Source organism: Larimichthys crocea, chromosome X (genome assembly GCF_000972845.2).
Source record: "Larimichthys crocea isolate SSNF chromosome X, L_crocea_2.0, whole genome shotgun sequence".
In the NCBI taxonomy this organism is placed as follows: Eukaryota; Metazoa; Chordata; class Actinopteri; family Sciaenidae; genus Larimichthys; species Larimichthys crocea.
In genome coordinates, this window is record NC_040020.1 from 3,895,951 (window position 1) to 3,912,791 (window position 16,841).

The 16,841-nt window shown below is 42.8% G+C and overlaps 2 protein-coding genes across 12 annotated transcripts in view; one reads left to right on the forward strand and one right to left on the reverse strand.

Annotated features, from left to right (window-relative positions):
• Positions 1 to 228: 228 nt before the first annotated feature.
• On the forward strand, positions 229 to 4,793 carry hadh (hydroxyacyl-CoA dehydrogenase). The gene is made up of 8 exons (XM_010741301.3): positions 229 to 401; positions 1,909 to 2,037; positions 2,133 to 2,290; positions 2,413 to 2,539; positions 3,689 to 3,778; positions 3,859 to 3,931; positions 4,103 to 4,219; positions 4,304 to 4,793. The coding sequence occupies exons 1-8, from the start codon at positions 285 to 287 to the stop codon at positions 4,420 to 4,422; spliced, it is 930 nt and encodes a 309-aa protein (XP_010739603.2). The 5' UTR covers positions 229 to 284; the 3' UTR covers positions 4,423 to 4,793.
• An 8,154-nt stretch (positions 4,794 to 12,947) lies between these two features.
• The window catches only part of lef1 (lymphoid enhancer-binding factor 1), a 41,212-nt gene continuing 37,318 nt past the window's right edge, over positions 12,948 to 16,841 (reverse strand). For all 11 annotated transcript variants that reach the window (XM_019255347.2, XM_019255355.2, XM_019255353.2 and 8 more), the window contains one exon: positions 12,948 to 13,411. In XM_019255347.2, the coding sequence (XP_019110892.1) occupies positions 13,332 to 13,411 (80 nt within the window). In that variant the 3' untranslated portion in view covers positions 12,948 to 13,331. The remainder of the gene's footprint in view (positions 13,412 to 16,841) is intronic.

The following is a 16,841-nucleotide window of genomic DNA, read 5'->3' on the forward strand; positions in this document are numbered from 1 at the left end:
TAAGGGCTGTTCTGTATGAATAAATAGTTTTAAAATTAAAATATTTTTGCACTTTTTATACTTGAGTAATTAAAAGAAGTATTGCAGTAGTTCTGCATATTCAAGTCTTTAATATTAAAGTGTATACACACACTATTAAATATATTACGTCAGGTGTAATGCAACACCTGAGTATCTGTGTTAAAGGTCGTTCAAGTGTCCCCATGTGGCCACGTGACCGCCGACCTTCCTCCTGCAGTCCTGTAGCAGGTCCACACACACACACACACACACACACACACATCATGGCTTTCGTCTCTCAGCAGATCTGCAGAGGTTTCTCTTCTTCAGCTGTCAGAAATGTTGTCATTAAGAATGTGACGATCATCGGAGGAGGGCAGATGGGTGCAGGGATCGCACAGGTAATGCCTTTAGTCACCTGTTTAGCCGTGTTAGCTTCAGTGTGGCTAGCTAACTGACGTGTTTAGACCAAACCAAGAGAGGCTGACTGTAAAAGTCTTTATTAGTCCTGCTGTTTGCACACGAGAAACACAGAAAACGTCGCTGTTTAATGTATGTTTCTGTAAAAAAAAAACATGTTTTATTTAGCGCAACGTGTAGAAATGCCAAACCTTCAAAATAAAAGCACGCAGTTGTCGTTAAAACTTAACCTCTCTCTGATTTCAAACTGTTTTTCTTGTCCTTGAGAACAATAAACCACTGACAGCATAAGGAAGTTATGTGAAGAAACATGTCAGCTGTCTGTTTTAAACAGATGTTTCCTTGTGGGGGTCACATAACAAGTTTTAAGGATTGAATTCAGACTCACTGCAGGGAGTTACAAAGTGTTGCCACATGATGTCGCTCTCCATGTTTGCTGCTGGAGATATCAGCTGTGTTTATGGGCATGCTGAGAGAAATTTAAAGTCTATTTAAAGAAGTCACAAAATGCATTCACTGTTTTTGCATCTATACTGTGTATATAACAAATTTACAGTATTTTTAGACATGGGGAAAATATGCAAACTGTACACAGAAAGACAGGAATCTTCTTGCTGTGCTTCCCCAACACTGAACTGATGCATTGAAATCTACAGAAGCTCGTTTAATCAGTGATGTACACGTTCATATGAGGCACCTGTGTTAACAGAGTAACAGCTGTAAAGTGTCACACTGCCAAGCGTGAAACCATGGATGTATAAGAACACTGTTTTTTATTTATTATTATTATTATTATTTAGATTAATGAGAATCAAAAGAAGTAGAAAAAAGTCAAATAATATAAGAATAAATAATTGAATAAAACCAACTTTAGAGAGTTAATCAGCTGTTCAGTGCTGCAGTGAAGCTAATAAAAGTTAAATTTCCAGATATAAAATTACCCAGATGTTCAGCACTGTGTGGCTCATAGAGCAAGTATGATACACATACTGTCTCAGGAACATAATGGCATGTCCATTCCAAACTACAACCTCTATTTCCGCCATGTGTGCACAAATGAGAGGAGTGTGGTTTGTAATGCCGGATCGATGCAGACTCAAGTGTTAGGAGGACTTTATAACCCATTTCCACTTAATGTTATTGGTTTGGAATGATACTTAATGTGGCGACCCCTCCACACGAACACAAAAACATGGACAGAGTGGATAGGGGGAGGATCTAGAGGACAGATTGGAATTATGCCAATGTGTTTCTCCTCTGCCTTTTATGAATTGCAGTCTGGAATAATCGTGTCCATCATCAACATCAACAACCGGAAGTGTTTTAGTGCACATACTGACTATTGAGTATCTCTAACTGGGACACAGCTCTGGTTTCTGTTTGCTCTTGTAGGTCCTTACTTAGGTTTAGAGTGAACAGTATCACCTTATTCGCTCTCGCCTCAACATCACTGACATTAAATCCATCATTTTATTTTCTTCCTGAAAGGTTGCTGCATCGACTGGCCACTCTGTGACGCTGGTGGATACCAATGACGACATCCTTCAAAAGGCGGTCAAAGGAATTGAAGGAAGCCTTAAAAGAGTGGTCAAGAAGAAGTTTGCTGATAAGCCAGAGGTGAGACACGGTAGACGATGAAAGCAAATTCAAACAGCAGGAGAGTGAAGTGTGTGTCATTACTGTGGGACGTTACGTTTGGTGTGCTGTTTCAGGCGGGTGAAGAGTTTATCCAGAAAATCCTGCAGAATGTGTCAACCTCCACGGACGCTGCGTCTGCAGCCCAGAGCTCGGACCTTGTGTTGGAGGCCATTGTGGAAAATCTAAAAATAAAACAGGATCTTTTTGGTCAGCTCGACAAGGTGGCACCAGCGTAAGCACCGTCCCATTTCTGTTTTAAATCATTAGCAACAACAGTTAATTCTTGTTTCTACTTCAACTTCTGTGTGTATTATTAAAAGTTGTTATTTTTTTTTCTGCACTTTTGTGTTTTAGACACACCATCTTTGCCAGCAACACATCCTCCTTGCCCATCACTGACATCGCCAGCTCCACCAACAGGCTGGACAGATTCGGTGGCCTTCACTTCTTTAACCCAGTCCCTGTAATGAAGCTTGTAGAGGTAAAAGAAAAAAATACATATTTTCAGTTATTTTGTTTGTGTTTTTATCAATATTAATATATTGGTATTATATTATTAGTTACAGGTACAGATAGTGAGTAAACACTTAAATCAGGTGGAGAATTAAACTTATGACATAAGAAATCTGGATATGAACAGACTACAACAGACTGTCGGGACTAAAAAGAAAATGATCGGCGCCAATCTGCCCAAAGTTCAGGACTTGACCTGACTCAGGAAACATCACTGCAGATCCATCACACCCTGAACGCAACCCCTCTGAGGAGCTACAGAACACTGTACATCAAAACAAATATACACAAGTACAGTTTCTTCCCACAGGCCATCCTCTGACTCATGATATTTACATGCTTAGAGAACAAAAGTTCATTTAAACGGTGGGAATAAATAATTCACAGATCCAGTGGATGTTTGACACAGAGGTTTACTGTGTGTGTTTGTTTTGGCGTACAGTGATCTGTAGCACCTCCCAGAGGGGAGAAGTTAGAACAGGGTGTGTCTTGTTTGTGTGTTTATGTGTATGGATTAAACAAACAAACAGTATATGGCATGTTTAATAGTGAGCTTTAAAGTTGTTGGTATGGAGATTTTGCTTCCAGCTGTTCACTCTTCCCTGTGTCCAGTCTTTGTGCTAAACTAACTGGCTACTTGTGGTACTTTCACATTTACAAATGAGACATGACATTGCAGTGTTATAACTCTTATCTCACATCCAGTAAAAAGAAGCAAATGAGCCAAATGTCCAAAGATTTTCCAGAGAAGTCTCCCCAAGCACCGATAAATGAATTACAGAAGATGGCTCTCAGATACAGAGCTCACCACCTCCGTGCTCTTAAGCTATTACACTGGTTACATTACCCAGCAGTGTACAGAAGAGATTCAGAGATCTGATTTAAATTTGAGTGATTTAATATTCTCGGCTATTGTTTCTGTTTTCTCTCCTTCAGCTTCATGAGGGAGGGAAATGCCGAGAATTGAAATATGCCCCAACATAATGTAATAAAGTGTCGCAGCGTGGTGTGACGTAGACAGCCAAAGTGAGATTCTTCCTCGTGTTCGTGCTAAGCTCAGTCTGGAGACACCTGTATAACGCTTAATCAAAGTTACTGAGGTGTTCATCTTTCACAGGTCATTGGAACCTCAGCAACAAGCCAAGACACGTTCGATTCCCTCCTGAACTTCAGCAAAAAGCTTGGAAAAACACCAGTGTCCTGCAAGGTCAGATCTGCCGTCTGATGTCATTATAGCTCCTTGAAATGTATTTAACAGCTCGCTCAGCAGAACATCTCTTTATTCAGGATACGCCAGGATTCATCGTAAACCGCCTGCTTGTTCCTTACATGTTGGAGGCCATCCGGTTGCACGAGAGGGGTACGTATAACTGCAAGTCATGTCAGCAGTGAAATTGCCATAGTTTGTGTTTCTCTAGGATTTAAAGTGGAAACACAAGACTGTAAAAGCATCTCATTTATTTGGGGTCGATTTGAAAAGAGGTGAGCAGCTTTTGCGTGGTCACCGTTGTTTTTCTGTCGTCTTCCTCAGGTCATGGATCCAAAGAGGACATTGATATTGCCATGAAACTTGGTGCGGGATATCCCATGGGACCCTTTGAGCTGGGAGACTATGTTGGACTAGACACCGTTAAGTTCATCATTGATGGTGAGTGTGGACGTAGTAGGACATCTTGAGATATTATAAAAAGAGCTAATATGTTAATTATTATTATTTTTTTTGTCATTGCAGGTTGGAGTGCAGCGGATCCCAGCAACCCACTGTTTGCCCCGAGTGAGATGTTGAACAAGTTGGTTGCAGAGGGCAAATATGGCAAAAAGAGTGGAGAAGGTTTCTACAAATACAAGTAACTTAGTTTAACAGTGTTGCCAACTCTTTCAGCACGAGTTCTAGAAGTTGTCAGATGATGATCGATACATGTGTATCTGAAGTAAAAACGAAATTAATCTACAAACAAAAAACACATCAAATTAACTGTTTACATCCTGATTGGAAAAAGTAATTAAATTTGTCGCTAGTCGCTCTTTAGAGTTGCCAACACTGCTTAGACGTCACTGTGAAACTAGTCAGGACGGAAAGATAAACGTACCTGTGCCTTCTGCATTAAATGTCATCATGTTTGTCTCAGTCTGTTGTCTTATGGACACACTGTAATTAACTACATCTTTGAGTTCATGAGTGAATGAATTAATTCTGATTAAATAGTTTTTTCAAATATTTGGTGTCTGGTTTTGTCTTTGTCAGATTAACATAAAGAACAGGGTGACATTTGTGTTAAACATAAAATGTGAATGCCTCTCATGTTTACTAGCAGAAGTTTAAAAGTGGCACAAATTTTTTTCCCTCCTCAAAAAACATCTGTTAAACATCTGAAGTCTATATCAGGTGTCAGGGGCCCGTATGTGTTTATGATTGATAAAAAGTTAATGCATAATTATTATTAGTTATTGAATGCCAAGAACTGTGCGTCTTTGGACATGTCCGCTGATTCATCTGATTGGAGTGCAAATGCCTCGCTGTTTGTATTTTCTCAATTACCTGCAGCCTCACATTTGCCATTGTTTTGGTGAAAATTGTCAATTTATGACAAAAATTGGCGGACCCCCTGCAGACCCCCTAGGGGTCACGGACCCCTGGTTGAAAACCCCTGAATTACAGATATACTCCAGACAAAGTTCAGACTGGAGCCATTTTTTCCACACATGTAGCGCACAATGGAGATTCTCCGTGCTCTCACATGTTGATAAAACAGACAGGACACAGGTTAGTGTATGGCCCTAAACTAATGCATATGGACATTAACATGCATTACCTTAACTTACCTGTTTGCCTATGTGCTGATGCAACATCCCCACTGGTGAGGTCATGTGACCTATGATGTCACAGGTCACGTGAAGCTCTTGTGTTCTGGCCCCACCCCACTGGTGAGGTCATGTCACCTATGACATCATTAGTGACATCATCTGTGACTTCCTAAAAGTCTATAAATAGGAACCAGTTCGCTGATAGTCTTTACTGTAACTGGCCACGTGGCCGGTGGCAGCCCGGTGCGGGTCCGCCAGGGAGGGAAGCAGCGGCTTCCCCCGGCGGGGGGACGCACTTCGCCGGCTGTAACCGTTCAGCTGCGGCCGGTGGCAGCCCGGTGCCCGGCTGGTGGCAGCCGCACCGGGGGGACGCACTTCGCTGGCTGTAACCAGTCATTTTTTCACACATGTAGCGCACAACGGAGATTGACAGACAGAAGTAACAAAAGAGTAGAGCTACAATGTGAAGTATATACTCAAATTGTGTTCTGCTTGTTGACGTTTGACCTTTACTGTCAACACTGAAATGAGAAATATTTGCATATTAACTTTTGACATATTATTGAAGGCAAATTATCCGTTACTGGACTTAAAATATATCTAGATATCTGGTAATATTTAAAATTGGTGGACGTGATTCCAACACAAAATACAAAGTTTATTACAAAAAGTTGGTTGTTTTCTAAAATACAATATAGATTTAATAAATCACCAAATGAGCCTCTTTATCTAAGCATTGATTAGGTTGCTTCTAAAGTGCAATGTACAGGGAGACTGAGGGCTCACTGGCGGAGATGACTTGCTGACAAGGGAAAGGGGAGGGGGTCCTTATAATACACCAAACGTGAAAACCTACACACAAATTATGGACACCCAAGTGCGCTATTATACAAAGGAAGTGAAGGGAACAACGACAACCGGGACCAGCCAGTCACTCACGCCAGCGGCACCACAGCTCCTATCCAAAAGAAAAGAAAGAAGCACAGTTAGGCAACGTACTATAGGGGTGAGGATTTGCACATTGTGCGATCCTGGTACAACATTACATATTCACTCAACACTATTGAGTGACAAAATGACAGTGCTGTGTGGCCCAGGAAGAGACCCACACATGCGCACAGACAAGAAAATTGGTTAAATGACGAAATAGTAGCAAGCACTAATAAAACCAGCCCAGACAGAACAGCAGTAGAGGCCCTGCAACGTGGAGGGCCGCTTCAGCAAGCAAGCCACTGGCGGACGTAGAGGGGGGCCGGGGTCAGTCTATAAAAGGAAATGATATCAGTCCCACCAGGATTTCGTGGACCTTTTTTGAAATAGTTGCGGCCTAAATGCCTGATGTTGCATGAGGTTTTCAAAAAAATTGCGGTGAAAGTTGCAGTGCTTTTTACATTTTTGTTGCGATTTTGTTGTGGGAAGAAGTGAAAGTTGCGATTCGACAGTTGCTGAGAGGGCGCAGCGAGCACTAAGTCCACGGCCCCGGGAAGCGGCGAGGTTCAGGCAGGAAGGCGCTGTAAAGCTTGCGGCCAGAGCCAAGAGCCACCTTCGCCCCCGAGCCTTTCCAAGCCGACCCAGAGCCAGTCGCGGTGCACCGCCATGGAAGAAATGCGCCCGGTAGAGGCCAGCCAGCGCCGGGGAGAGGTCCCACGAGGGGATCCTCCCGCACTGTGCGACGAGTTGAATCCCGGGGCAGACTGCGCGGAAGTTGATCAGGAGCAAGTCACGACAGAATATACCATTGTGTGAGGGGATGAAAATTAACTAATACTGTAAACAGTTCGTAAATAAGGTAGATTTTAATTAGAATGCCAAGCTTAATCATTAAGTGTGGATATTTTATAATAGGAAAATGCAATTTTGAAAAATGTTTAGAGGGATTGTTTGGAATCGTTAAGTGGGCCACTCCAATTGTTTAGGCGGGCCAGATGTGGCCCGGGGGCCGTAGTTTGGAGACCCCTGCTGTAGACCTTCCACAGCTACACACAACACATACAAAAGCTAGCCACCGGGACAGATTATCTTATTTTAAGATAGCTAACAAACGAATTATGTTTTTCTCTGTCAGAAAACCTGCTTCACAGTGCTACACAATATCAATTCTGATAAATTAAACATTTGCAGTGACTTTACAACTGATATAGCATGTTAGCTAAACTACATTGAAACCGTGTTTGCCTCCTTAATGTCTTACCGTTAAGGTTTTTAGTTATTTACGGATTGAAACGTGAAAAAAAAAATTCCATGCATTATTTATTCACTTTAGTTTCTTAGCCTACCTGCAGACGTCGGTTAGTGTCGTTGCTGCGCTCCTGCAAGATGAGGGCTCAGAACACGTGACTGGATTCAACCAATGAGAGGGCGCGGAGCGCTGATGACGAAATCGAAACCTAACTCTTGGTGCGGCTGGAAAGGACTCAATCAAGAAATGGCCTCTCAGGAAGTCTATCATTGTAAAATAATTAACGGGTTAATAAATAGATCTGTGATTGTGAAATGAATCTGTTTCTCCAGAGTTGTTACCGCTGAAGAAGAATTTATGTGATTTAACGTTACATTTGTGAGGTGGAATGAGGCTGTAATGACAGTCCACCTACATCTTCATTGGAAAGAAAGAATTACTTTATGGAAATTATTAGCACAAAATACGAATCTCACTGACAGACACATTACATTTGCTGTGACTGCTTTATGGTTTAGCATGTTTGTATACAACAGTGTCATCAACATACATTTGCCAAACACTGATCCTTGATGCACACCCATTATGTATTTTACTAAAATGTTAAAAGGTACTTCTTTTATTTTTTATTTGCATAATGATGTCAGCAGAAATGAAGCATCATCAGTGTCATGATGACATCTCATGTGTCCTGTGACATTTTTCCACACATGTAGCACACAACGAAGATTCTCCGTGTCAAAAACTTCACAAACCGAGTGTCAAAATGACAACTCAGGTATGTGACGCAGTCAACATCCATTTGATAAGTATGATGTCACATCACTGTGCTGCAGAGAGGACACAGAGAGCAGAGAGACAGACAGAACATAGAGAGAAAGACAGGCAGAACACAGGTTAGTGTATGGCCCTAAACTAATGCATATGAACATTAGCATACATTACCTTACCTCACCATACTTACCTGTTTGCCTATGTCCTGCAGAGAGGACACAGAGAGCAGAGAGACAGACAGAACACAGAGAGAAAGACAGGCAGAACACAGGTTGGTGTATGGTCCTAAACTAATGCATATGAACATTAGCATACATTACCTTACCTTACCATACTTACCTGTTTGCCTATGTGCTGCAGAGAGGACACAGAGAGCAGAGAGACAGGTTAGTGTGCATTAGCATACATTACCTTACCTTACCATACTTGCCTGTTTGCCTATGTGCTGATGCTTCATGCTGCAGAGAGGACACAGAGAGCAGAGAGGTTAATGTCAAACATCAGCGAACTGGCTCCTATTTATAGACTTTTTTGGATGTCACAGATGATGTCACTGATGATGTCATAAGTCACATGACCTCACCAGTGGAGCTGGGGCCAGAAAACAAGAGCTTCACATGTGACCTGTGACATCATAGGTCACATGACCTCACCAGTGGGGATGTTGCATCAGCACATAGGCAAACAGGTAAGTTAAGGTAATGTATGCTAATGTCCATATGCATTAGTTTAGGGCCATACACTAACCTGTGTCCTGTCTGTCTCTCTGTGTTCTGTCTGTCTCTCTGCTCTCTGTGTCCTCTCTGCAGCGCCGTGATGTGAAATCGTACTTATAAAGTGGATTTTGACTGCGTCACATACCTGAGTTGTCATTTTGACACTCGGTTTGTGAAGTTTTTGACACGGAGAATTTTCGTTGTATGTTACATGTGTGGAAAAATGGCTCCGGTCTGATTGGTCACAGGACACATGAGATGTCATCATGACACTGATGATGCTTCATTTCTGCTGACATCATTACGCAAGTAAAAAAGAAAAGAAGTACCTTTTAACATTTTAGTAAAATACATAATGGGTGTGCATCAAGGATCAGTGTTAGGCCCCGTACCATTTAATCTATGTTAATGAGCTTCCACAGAAAGGGCAAATGTATGTCGATGACACTGTTGTATACAAACATGCTAAACCATAAAGCAGTCACAGCAAATGTAATGTGTCTGTCAGTGAGATTAGTATTTTGTGCTAATATTTCCATAAAAGAATTATTTCTTTCCAATGAAGATGTAGGTGGACTGTCATTACAGCCTCATTTCACCTCACAAATGTAACGTTAAATCACATAAATTCTTCTTCAGCGGTAACAACTCTGGAGAAACAGATTCATTTCACAATTACAGATGGGCACCAGGTGCTTGTAGGCTCCTACAATGTTTAAAGGAACAGTGTATGGGATTTGTTGGCATTTAGCGGTGCAGTTTCTGATCGCAACACTTTTGCCATGTAGGCGTGACACATACTGATAGACACATTACATTTCCTGTGACCTGTCCTTCAATGTCTACATAAAACACATTTTGAGGACTGCATTCTTCCTCTTACGCAACATCGCCAAAATCAGACGCATTGTATCTCAAGCGGATGCAGAAAAACTAGTCCACGCATTTGTTACTTCTAGGCTGGACTATTGTAACTCTTTGTTATCAGGCTGCTCCAATAAGTCTCTTAGGACTTTGGAGCTAATTCAGAATGCTGCTGCACGCGTTCTGACAGGAACCAAGATCAGAGATCACATCTCTCCCATTCTGGCTTCCTTGCACTGGCTACCTGTTAAATCTAGAATAGAATTTAAAATTCTTCTCCTTACTTACAAAGCTCTTCATGGTCAGGCACCATCATATCTAAAAGAGCTCATAGTACCTTACTACCCCTCTAGAACACTGCATGCTCAGGATGCTGGGTTCCTTGTGGTTCCTATAGTCTCCATTATAATCAGGCTCCTCTTCTGTGGAACAAACTACCATTCTGGGTTCAGGAAGCAGACACAGTCAACACTTTTAAGAGTAGAATTAAGCCTTTACTTTTTTATAACGCTTGTAGTTAGGGCTGGCTCAGGTCATCCCTTAGTTATGCTGCCATAGAATTAGACTGCCGAGGGACTCCCCCTCCTTCCCCTTTATGTTAATAGAAGCTTAGTGTATGGCCCTAAACTAATGCATATGGACATTAGGGCCATACGTTAACCTGTGTCCTGTCTGTCTCTCTGTCTTCTGTCTGTCTCTCTGCTCTCTGTGTCCTCTCTGCAGCATGTAGCATCAGCACATAGGCAAACAGGTAAGTATGGTAAGGTAAGGTAATGTATGCTAATGTCCATGCATTAGTTTAGGGCCATATACTAACCCGTGTTCTGTCTGTCTCTCTGCTCTCTGTGTCCTCTCTGCAGCACTGTTTTGTGACATCATACTTATCAAGTGGATGTTGACTGCGTCACAGACCTGTGTTGTCATTTTGACACTCGGTTTGTAAAGTTTTGTCAACATGTGAGAGCACGGAGAATCTTTGTTGTGCGCTACATGTGTGAAACGGTCTGAACGGGTCTTCAACCAGGGTTCTGTGACCCCTAGGGGGTCCGCAGAGGCACTGCAGGGGGTCCACCAATTTTAAATATTACCTCTAGATATATTTTAAGTCCAGTAACGGATAATTTGCCTTCAATAATATGTCAAAAGTTAATATGCAAATATTTCTCATTTCAATGTTGACAGTAAAGGTCAAACGTCAACAAGCAGAACACAATTTGAGTATATACTTCACATTGTAGCTCTACTCTTTTGTTACTTCTGTCTGTCAATCTGTCACCAGATACTCATATTTGGTGAGTTTTATCCAAACTGCAGGATAAATGTGTGTGAAATAAACGTGTGATTTGTGGTTTTAAGAAGAAAATTGACCTGAAACCACAGGTGATTTGTGGTTTTAAGAAGAAAATTGACCTGAAACCACAGAACGAATCATTTGTCAGATGCTTTCACACAGCATCACACACTTTAGGAAACATTTAGCATCATCAGTTGGTTTCTGTTAACCCAACGGGAACACAAGGTGGTGCTGTTTTACTTTAAATATGGACATTCAAGCAGCACAATGCACATGTTAATGAATAGAAATTTGCTTTGATCTTGGCTCCATCACAAATGTTGCATTTGCCTCGAATATTCAATTGTCACCTGAAGAGTTTTTACTAAATAAAGCCTGTTCCCCTGATAGTCTTTACTTACAACAGACCAGAGAAAATCTGGATCTCACCCTTGAAATCAACTTGTTTTTATCCTCAGATGATGTTTCTCTTTTTATTATTATCGAAATAATACTGTAGAAATGGACCCCCAACACTGCGTGCTGTTGGAGTTTTAATTGCTTATCACTTTCTTGAAACTTTCTTGAAAGTTTCCACAAAGACTAAAACATCACCTCCAAAGATGACACACGTCGTTACATCTGGCACTTCCAGCTCTGGTCTTTCCCACCACACGAGTGATCAAATGAGCCAATGGTGCCTTTTTTTTATTTTTCTTACAAAAGGAAAACAAAAACATGTTGAAACAGTTCAAATATGACCACTCGGGATAGCAAAATGCTATACCAAGATGACAGTGACCCAAAAACATGATAATAAAAAAAGGAATTCATCAAGTAATACTAAAATAGAGCATTAAAATCAAAATGGTACAGAGATGCTTGCATGGAATAAACAACATGGCTAAAGACCACACTATTAGCTACCAGAGAGAAAAGACAAAGGTCCATTGCAATAAAAGAAAGACTGCCAAGTGCTGGGGTAAATATATATATCTGCTTCATTTGTCATGTTTCAGAACAATAAAATATAGGCCTCTGAGCTATCACTCTCGCCTTTGTCCTAATGTTGCCTGCAAAAATACCAAGAAAATTGACATATCCTGACAGTTTAAAAAGTACACATACTGAGCATTATTTTACATCTGAGCAAGACTCGAGGTCACTATTTGTTACAAATAGTTATCAAAAGAAGCCTTAAGTTTCAATTTTCTGCAAGATGCTTCAACAAGAAAAATGGCTTTCCTGTGTCCAAAGCTTATTTTCATATATACCACTATATAAAAAAAACAAATATTAAAAAAAAAAAAAAAAAAATCACTAAAATATACACCGAGAAATTGAAACAAGGGTTCAAGATACAAAAAAAAAAAAAAAGCATTCAAAATAAAACTCAGTCTAAAAATGAAAAAAGCAAATCAAAGTGTTGATCCTTTTTTGCACCAACTGGTCAGCGACAAACTAAAATGGGCGTCTTGAGGACGTTTTTTTCTTTAGACAAGATGAGATCCCTCCGTCTTCCTTTAGTGCAGTCTAAAAAGAGGTGTTTGGTCGGTCGGGCAAAACCCCAAATGGTCTCAAAAATCCAGAGCGAGAGTAGACAGAGAGAGAGACAGTGGGGAAGGGGGAGAAGGTGTTCGAGGGGAGTGAATGTCGGCCTAATGAACTATACAAAGGAACCGAAGTGACAAATAAATTACAGTAACTTAGAAACAGGTGTTCGGGGGTGTTTGGGTCGGTGCGGTGGAGGAAGTTTGTGCTGCTGTTTTTTTTTTTGTTTTGTTTTTTCTCAGTGCAGTGCCTTGGATTGCGGTAAAGCTGATTGGTTAAAAAGGAAGCTGACAAAAACACAGACGTCAAATTGATGCTTTCTCAGCGAGAAGAACGTGAGGGTGCTCCTAGGAATCATGATTGTCTTGTTCAGTTCAGTGTCTCTACAGCAGTCGCCCTTCAGGAAAGGAGTAGAGTCAAACAGTGAAGTGTTTTTGGTGGTGGTGGTGGTGGTGACTGTGTTGAAGGGAAGGGAGTAAGAGGTTAGGTGGGGTTTGGGAGGGAATGGTAAGGTTGGGAGGATTGGGGTGAGGGAGGAGGGGGGTCCTCTGAGAACTGGAGGCTTTCAGTTTGGAGATTTTAAGGGTCTTCATGGAATCTAACAGGCCTCCATCTCTAGCAGAGGGCCCGTAGCTGCTGCCTTCGCTTTGCATGTGGAGAAATTGCTACGTTTTCCTCCTGAGGGAGACAAAGAGAAAAAGAAAAAAGCATCAATCAACCGCTCTAACTGTGAAGTAACTGCATCAAATGTTGCGTTTTTTCCCCTCATCATTGGGGGGGGGGGTTAGAAACACATTAGTAACCCACACCAAAACACACTGGTCACATTCACATCACATTAACCAAAACCAGACACATCAAGATGACTCAGAGTGACTCGAGAGTGTCTCACCATGCAAGCACGCCTCCCCAGTTCAGGGAGGGACAAATAACCAATAAGTCATTACTATCTACACAATCCATCATCATTATTATGATTTTTTTCTTCGTAACGTTACAGCTGATTGAATTAAAGCCTTTGCAGCGGCGTGGAGTAAAGCGCTCGACTACAGAGGGTGGGGGGGGTTATAGGTCAGTGACAGGATGTGGGCCGGTCTAGCTTTGATCTAGTCTAACATGGGGGTTGCCGTGACCCAGCTGGCAGCGCTCTACTCTTCTTTGCCCTCCCCTGACTGACTCATTCCTCCTCTCACTCTCTCAAAGGCGAACACCCAGTTGTGTAGCTTCTGGTTGACAGTTTCAGCCGCCGCTGCAGGTGGGCCGTTCAGAGAGCAAGACGAGTAAAATGCTGTCCTCGCAGGAGGATCGCCACAATGACCCAGTTGGTTTAAAACTAGAGCTGGAAAAATCAAGAGTGCAGACTGACGCTACGGTGCGAGAAAAATGTTACCTGACTGCTCAATCTACTTCACAGGACTCTCGTGGAATTGGCCCCTTTCCCTGACAGGGAAATTGTTTGTCAAGCAGCAAAAGTGTTCTTTTCCCTCTCGTGATCCGGGCTTGAGCTAACATAACACAGTTAGCTCCAGTTATTGACAAGCCAAGGAGTTATTTTAGACCCAAGCAGCATCAAATAGAATCTGTGATCAAAGTGGAGAGACAGAGACAGAGGTGGATGGATGCCTCCTGCGACTAAAAAGATGGATGTTTTGTGAAGACGAAAAAAAAAAAAAGGGAAAAGAAACGGTATTAGTTTGCTTTTCCCTTGTGGCAAAGCCAAGAGTGTGTTTTTGTAGGAGAGGAGTCAGCTGAGCCCTGCTGCTCGCTGCATCTTAACACTCAAAAATCTTAAACACACACATACACACACACACACACACACACACACACACACCACCCTGCAGACTGCTTTACCACATGTGGATAAAAGGGAACAGGACAGAGGCCACCTTTCCCGAGGAGAGCTGACCCTGAGCAGAAACTGAAAGGGAGCACAGCGCTCGGAGAGAAAGAGAGAGCCCCTGTCGCTTTTATTTACCTCCGCCGCCCTCTCTCTTTTCATCCCAGGATCTCAAAGCGGGGCCCGCACGCCCGGCGCTGCACCCAGTTTCCTGGGGAGCATTTTTCCTTCCCCCCACCGCAGACATGAAAAGCACCGGCCCTTCCTGCCTGGGGAAGAGGCCTGAGGGGCTGCGGGCGAGAAGTGTGTGCAAACGAGTGTGTGTGCAAGTTTAAAAAAAAAAAAAAAAAAAAAAGGTGGGGGGTAACGGGGGGGGTTTGTTTTGGGGTGGGGGTTGGTTGGGGGGGGGGGGGGCACCAGGCCAGCTCTTCACAAGGTCCAGCCGCCACAAACACTGGGATTCAGGAGCAACTTGACCCCTCCTCTCCTCTCCCCTAACCTCCCTCCTTCTCCCTCTACATTAGTGCTCAGGAATGCCGGCTGGTTTTTTTTTTTTTTTTTTTTTTTTTTGCAGGAAATGAAACGCTCCTCTGTTCAGAGGGCTAGCGAAGGTTTAGCCCCCCCCCTCCAATTCCTTTCCCTCTACGGGACGGACGGAGGGCGGGAGGAGGGGGAAGGAGTCGGACAAGCTCTCGCCCAGCTTTGGAGGAGGGGGAAGGAGTCGGACAAGCTCTCGCCCAGCTTTTGAAGTGTGGGAGGTTAAGATAACTGGCACAGCCTCGCGTCTCAATCGCCGCTTTCACCTCTCAGGCCAAATCAAAGCACCCGCAGCTGGGGCCCGCCTGCCTTATAGCCCCCCCCCCCTTAACCTCCAAACCCACCCGCCTCCTCCTCAGCTCCCTCGCTCCCCTACACACGGCTCTGGGGTTTCTTTTGGTGCCATTAAAAAGGAAAACACCACCGACAAATTACTCTAAAAATAAGCCAACTGGAGAGAGGTGTCTCCGGCACAGGCAGCGGCGCAGACTTTACCATGGCAGAGAGAGAAGAGGTGGGGGGGTTTAGGAGGAGAGGCAAAGACCGGGAGGGCTGAGAGAGCAAAGAAAGATGTTTCAGAGTCATGCTGAAAGATGAATCCAGTTTATTACAACTTATCTTATTTTCATTTAGCCATAAAACCGTACTCTCCGGATGAATTATTAAGATCCGGTGACATCGCTATGAAGAAGTCTGACAGGGAAAACGTGCAGTCAGGTGACTGGGCAGGTTGTAAACAAACCAACAGTTCAGTCAGATTATCTAGAGGTGACAGTGAACACACCAGATATTTTTATCTTAGTCCTTGGAAAAGTGTGCGCACGACTACGCTGCTCTTACTGTGGGTTGAACAAGAAGTTTATAACCTCACCTGCAACCTGGCTGACACATGTTTCTTGCCCCATTGGACTTCCTTTGAGAAGTCAATGTGTAATCTCATCTCTGCAGATAACATAGTGAGTGGAATCTCATTGTTACTGATAGGAAGGATGACCAGAATTAACTAAATAAAACTTTAAACGTCAGGTCAAAGTCAAGGCCACAAAAATATTCTCACTAACTTTTTACAGAAAATCGGTTCAAAGGTCGGGCTGCGGAGAATTATCATCTATTAATCCATCCGTTATTTATCTGACTTTGTTGTTTGATTGTGGAAGTCAGTGAATTTTGCTTGTAAATGACTCCGTATCGCCCCAAATTGTTCAGCGAGAGTTACGCGAGCCATCACTGATAAATGTAATCTGTTCAGACAGAAACAGAACCGACATTTTTATCAGTGTCTTTCAAACGTGACGAGTCGGTGAACGCCGAAACCGCAGCCCCCCTTTCATTTTCAACCCGCGAACTTCCAGCAAACTCTTAAGTGCCAGCCCTTTGTTACATCATCCACTCCAGCTCAGTCTGGCTCAGACTAACAGACTCGAGAGCTCTACTTAAGTAATTGTCCACACATTTAGATGGTGCGGTGGCATATTTTGGCAGTGACCTTTGCCTGGATCACGCACAGCTGGTTTCTTTTTTTGTATGTGTGTGTGTGTGACACCTTTTTCAAAAAGGAGCCTCGTCTCTGCACGTTTGTGGCAGAGCCGCTCTAAAAGACAGGAGGGAGAAATAAAACGAGCAGGCCAATAAAAAAAAAGTAAAAAAAAAAAAAAGCACCTGGAAGACAAAGCAATGTTTTGAACAAAACGCCGTGCGCAGTCAGCACTTTCTTTGGCTCCGAGACATTTA

What these genes read in the sequence shown, in the direction of transcription:
- hadh (XM_010741301.3), top strand. Translation starts at nt 285, where the DNA reads ATGGCTTTCGTCTCTCAGCAGATCTGCAGAGGTTTCTCTTCTTCAGCT. An exon ending in TGGGTGCAGGGATCGCACAG is followed by an intron (nt 402 to 1,908) that starts GTAATGCCTTTA and finishes TCTTCCTGAAAG; the next exon opens with GTTGCTGCATCGACTGGCCA. An exon ending in AGTTTGCTGATAAGCCAGAG is followed by an intron (nt 2,038 to 2,132) that starts GTGAGACACGGT and finishes GTGCTGTTTCAG; the next exon opens with GCGGGTGAAGAGTTTATCCA.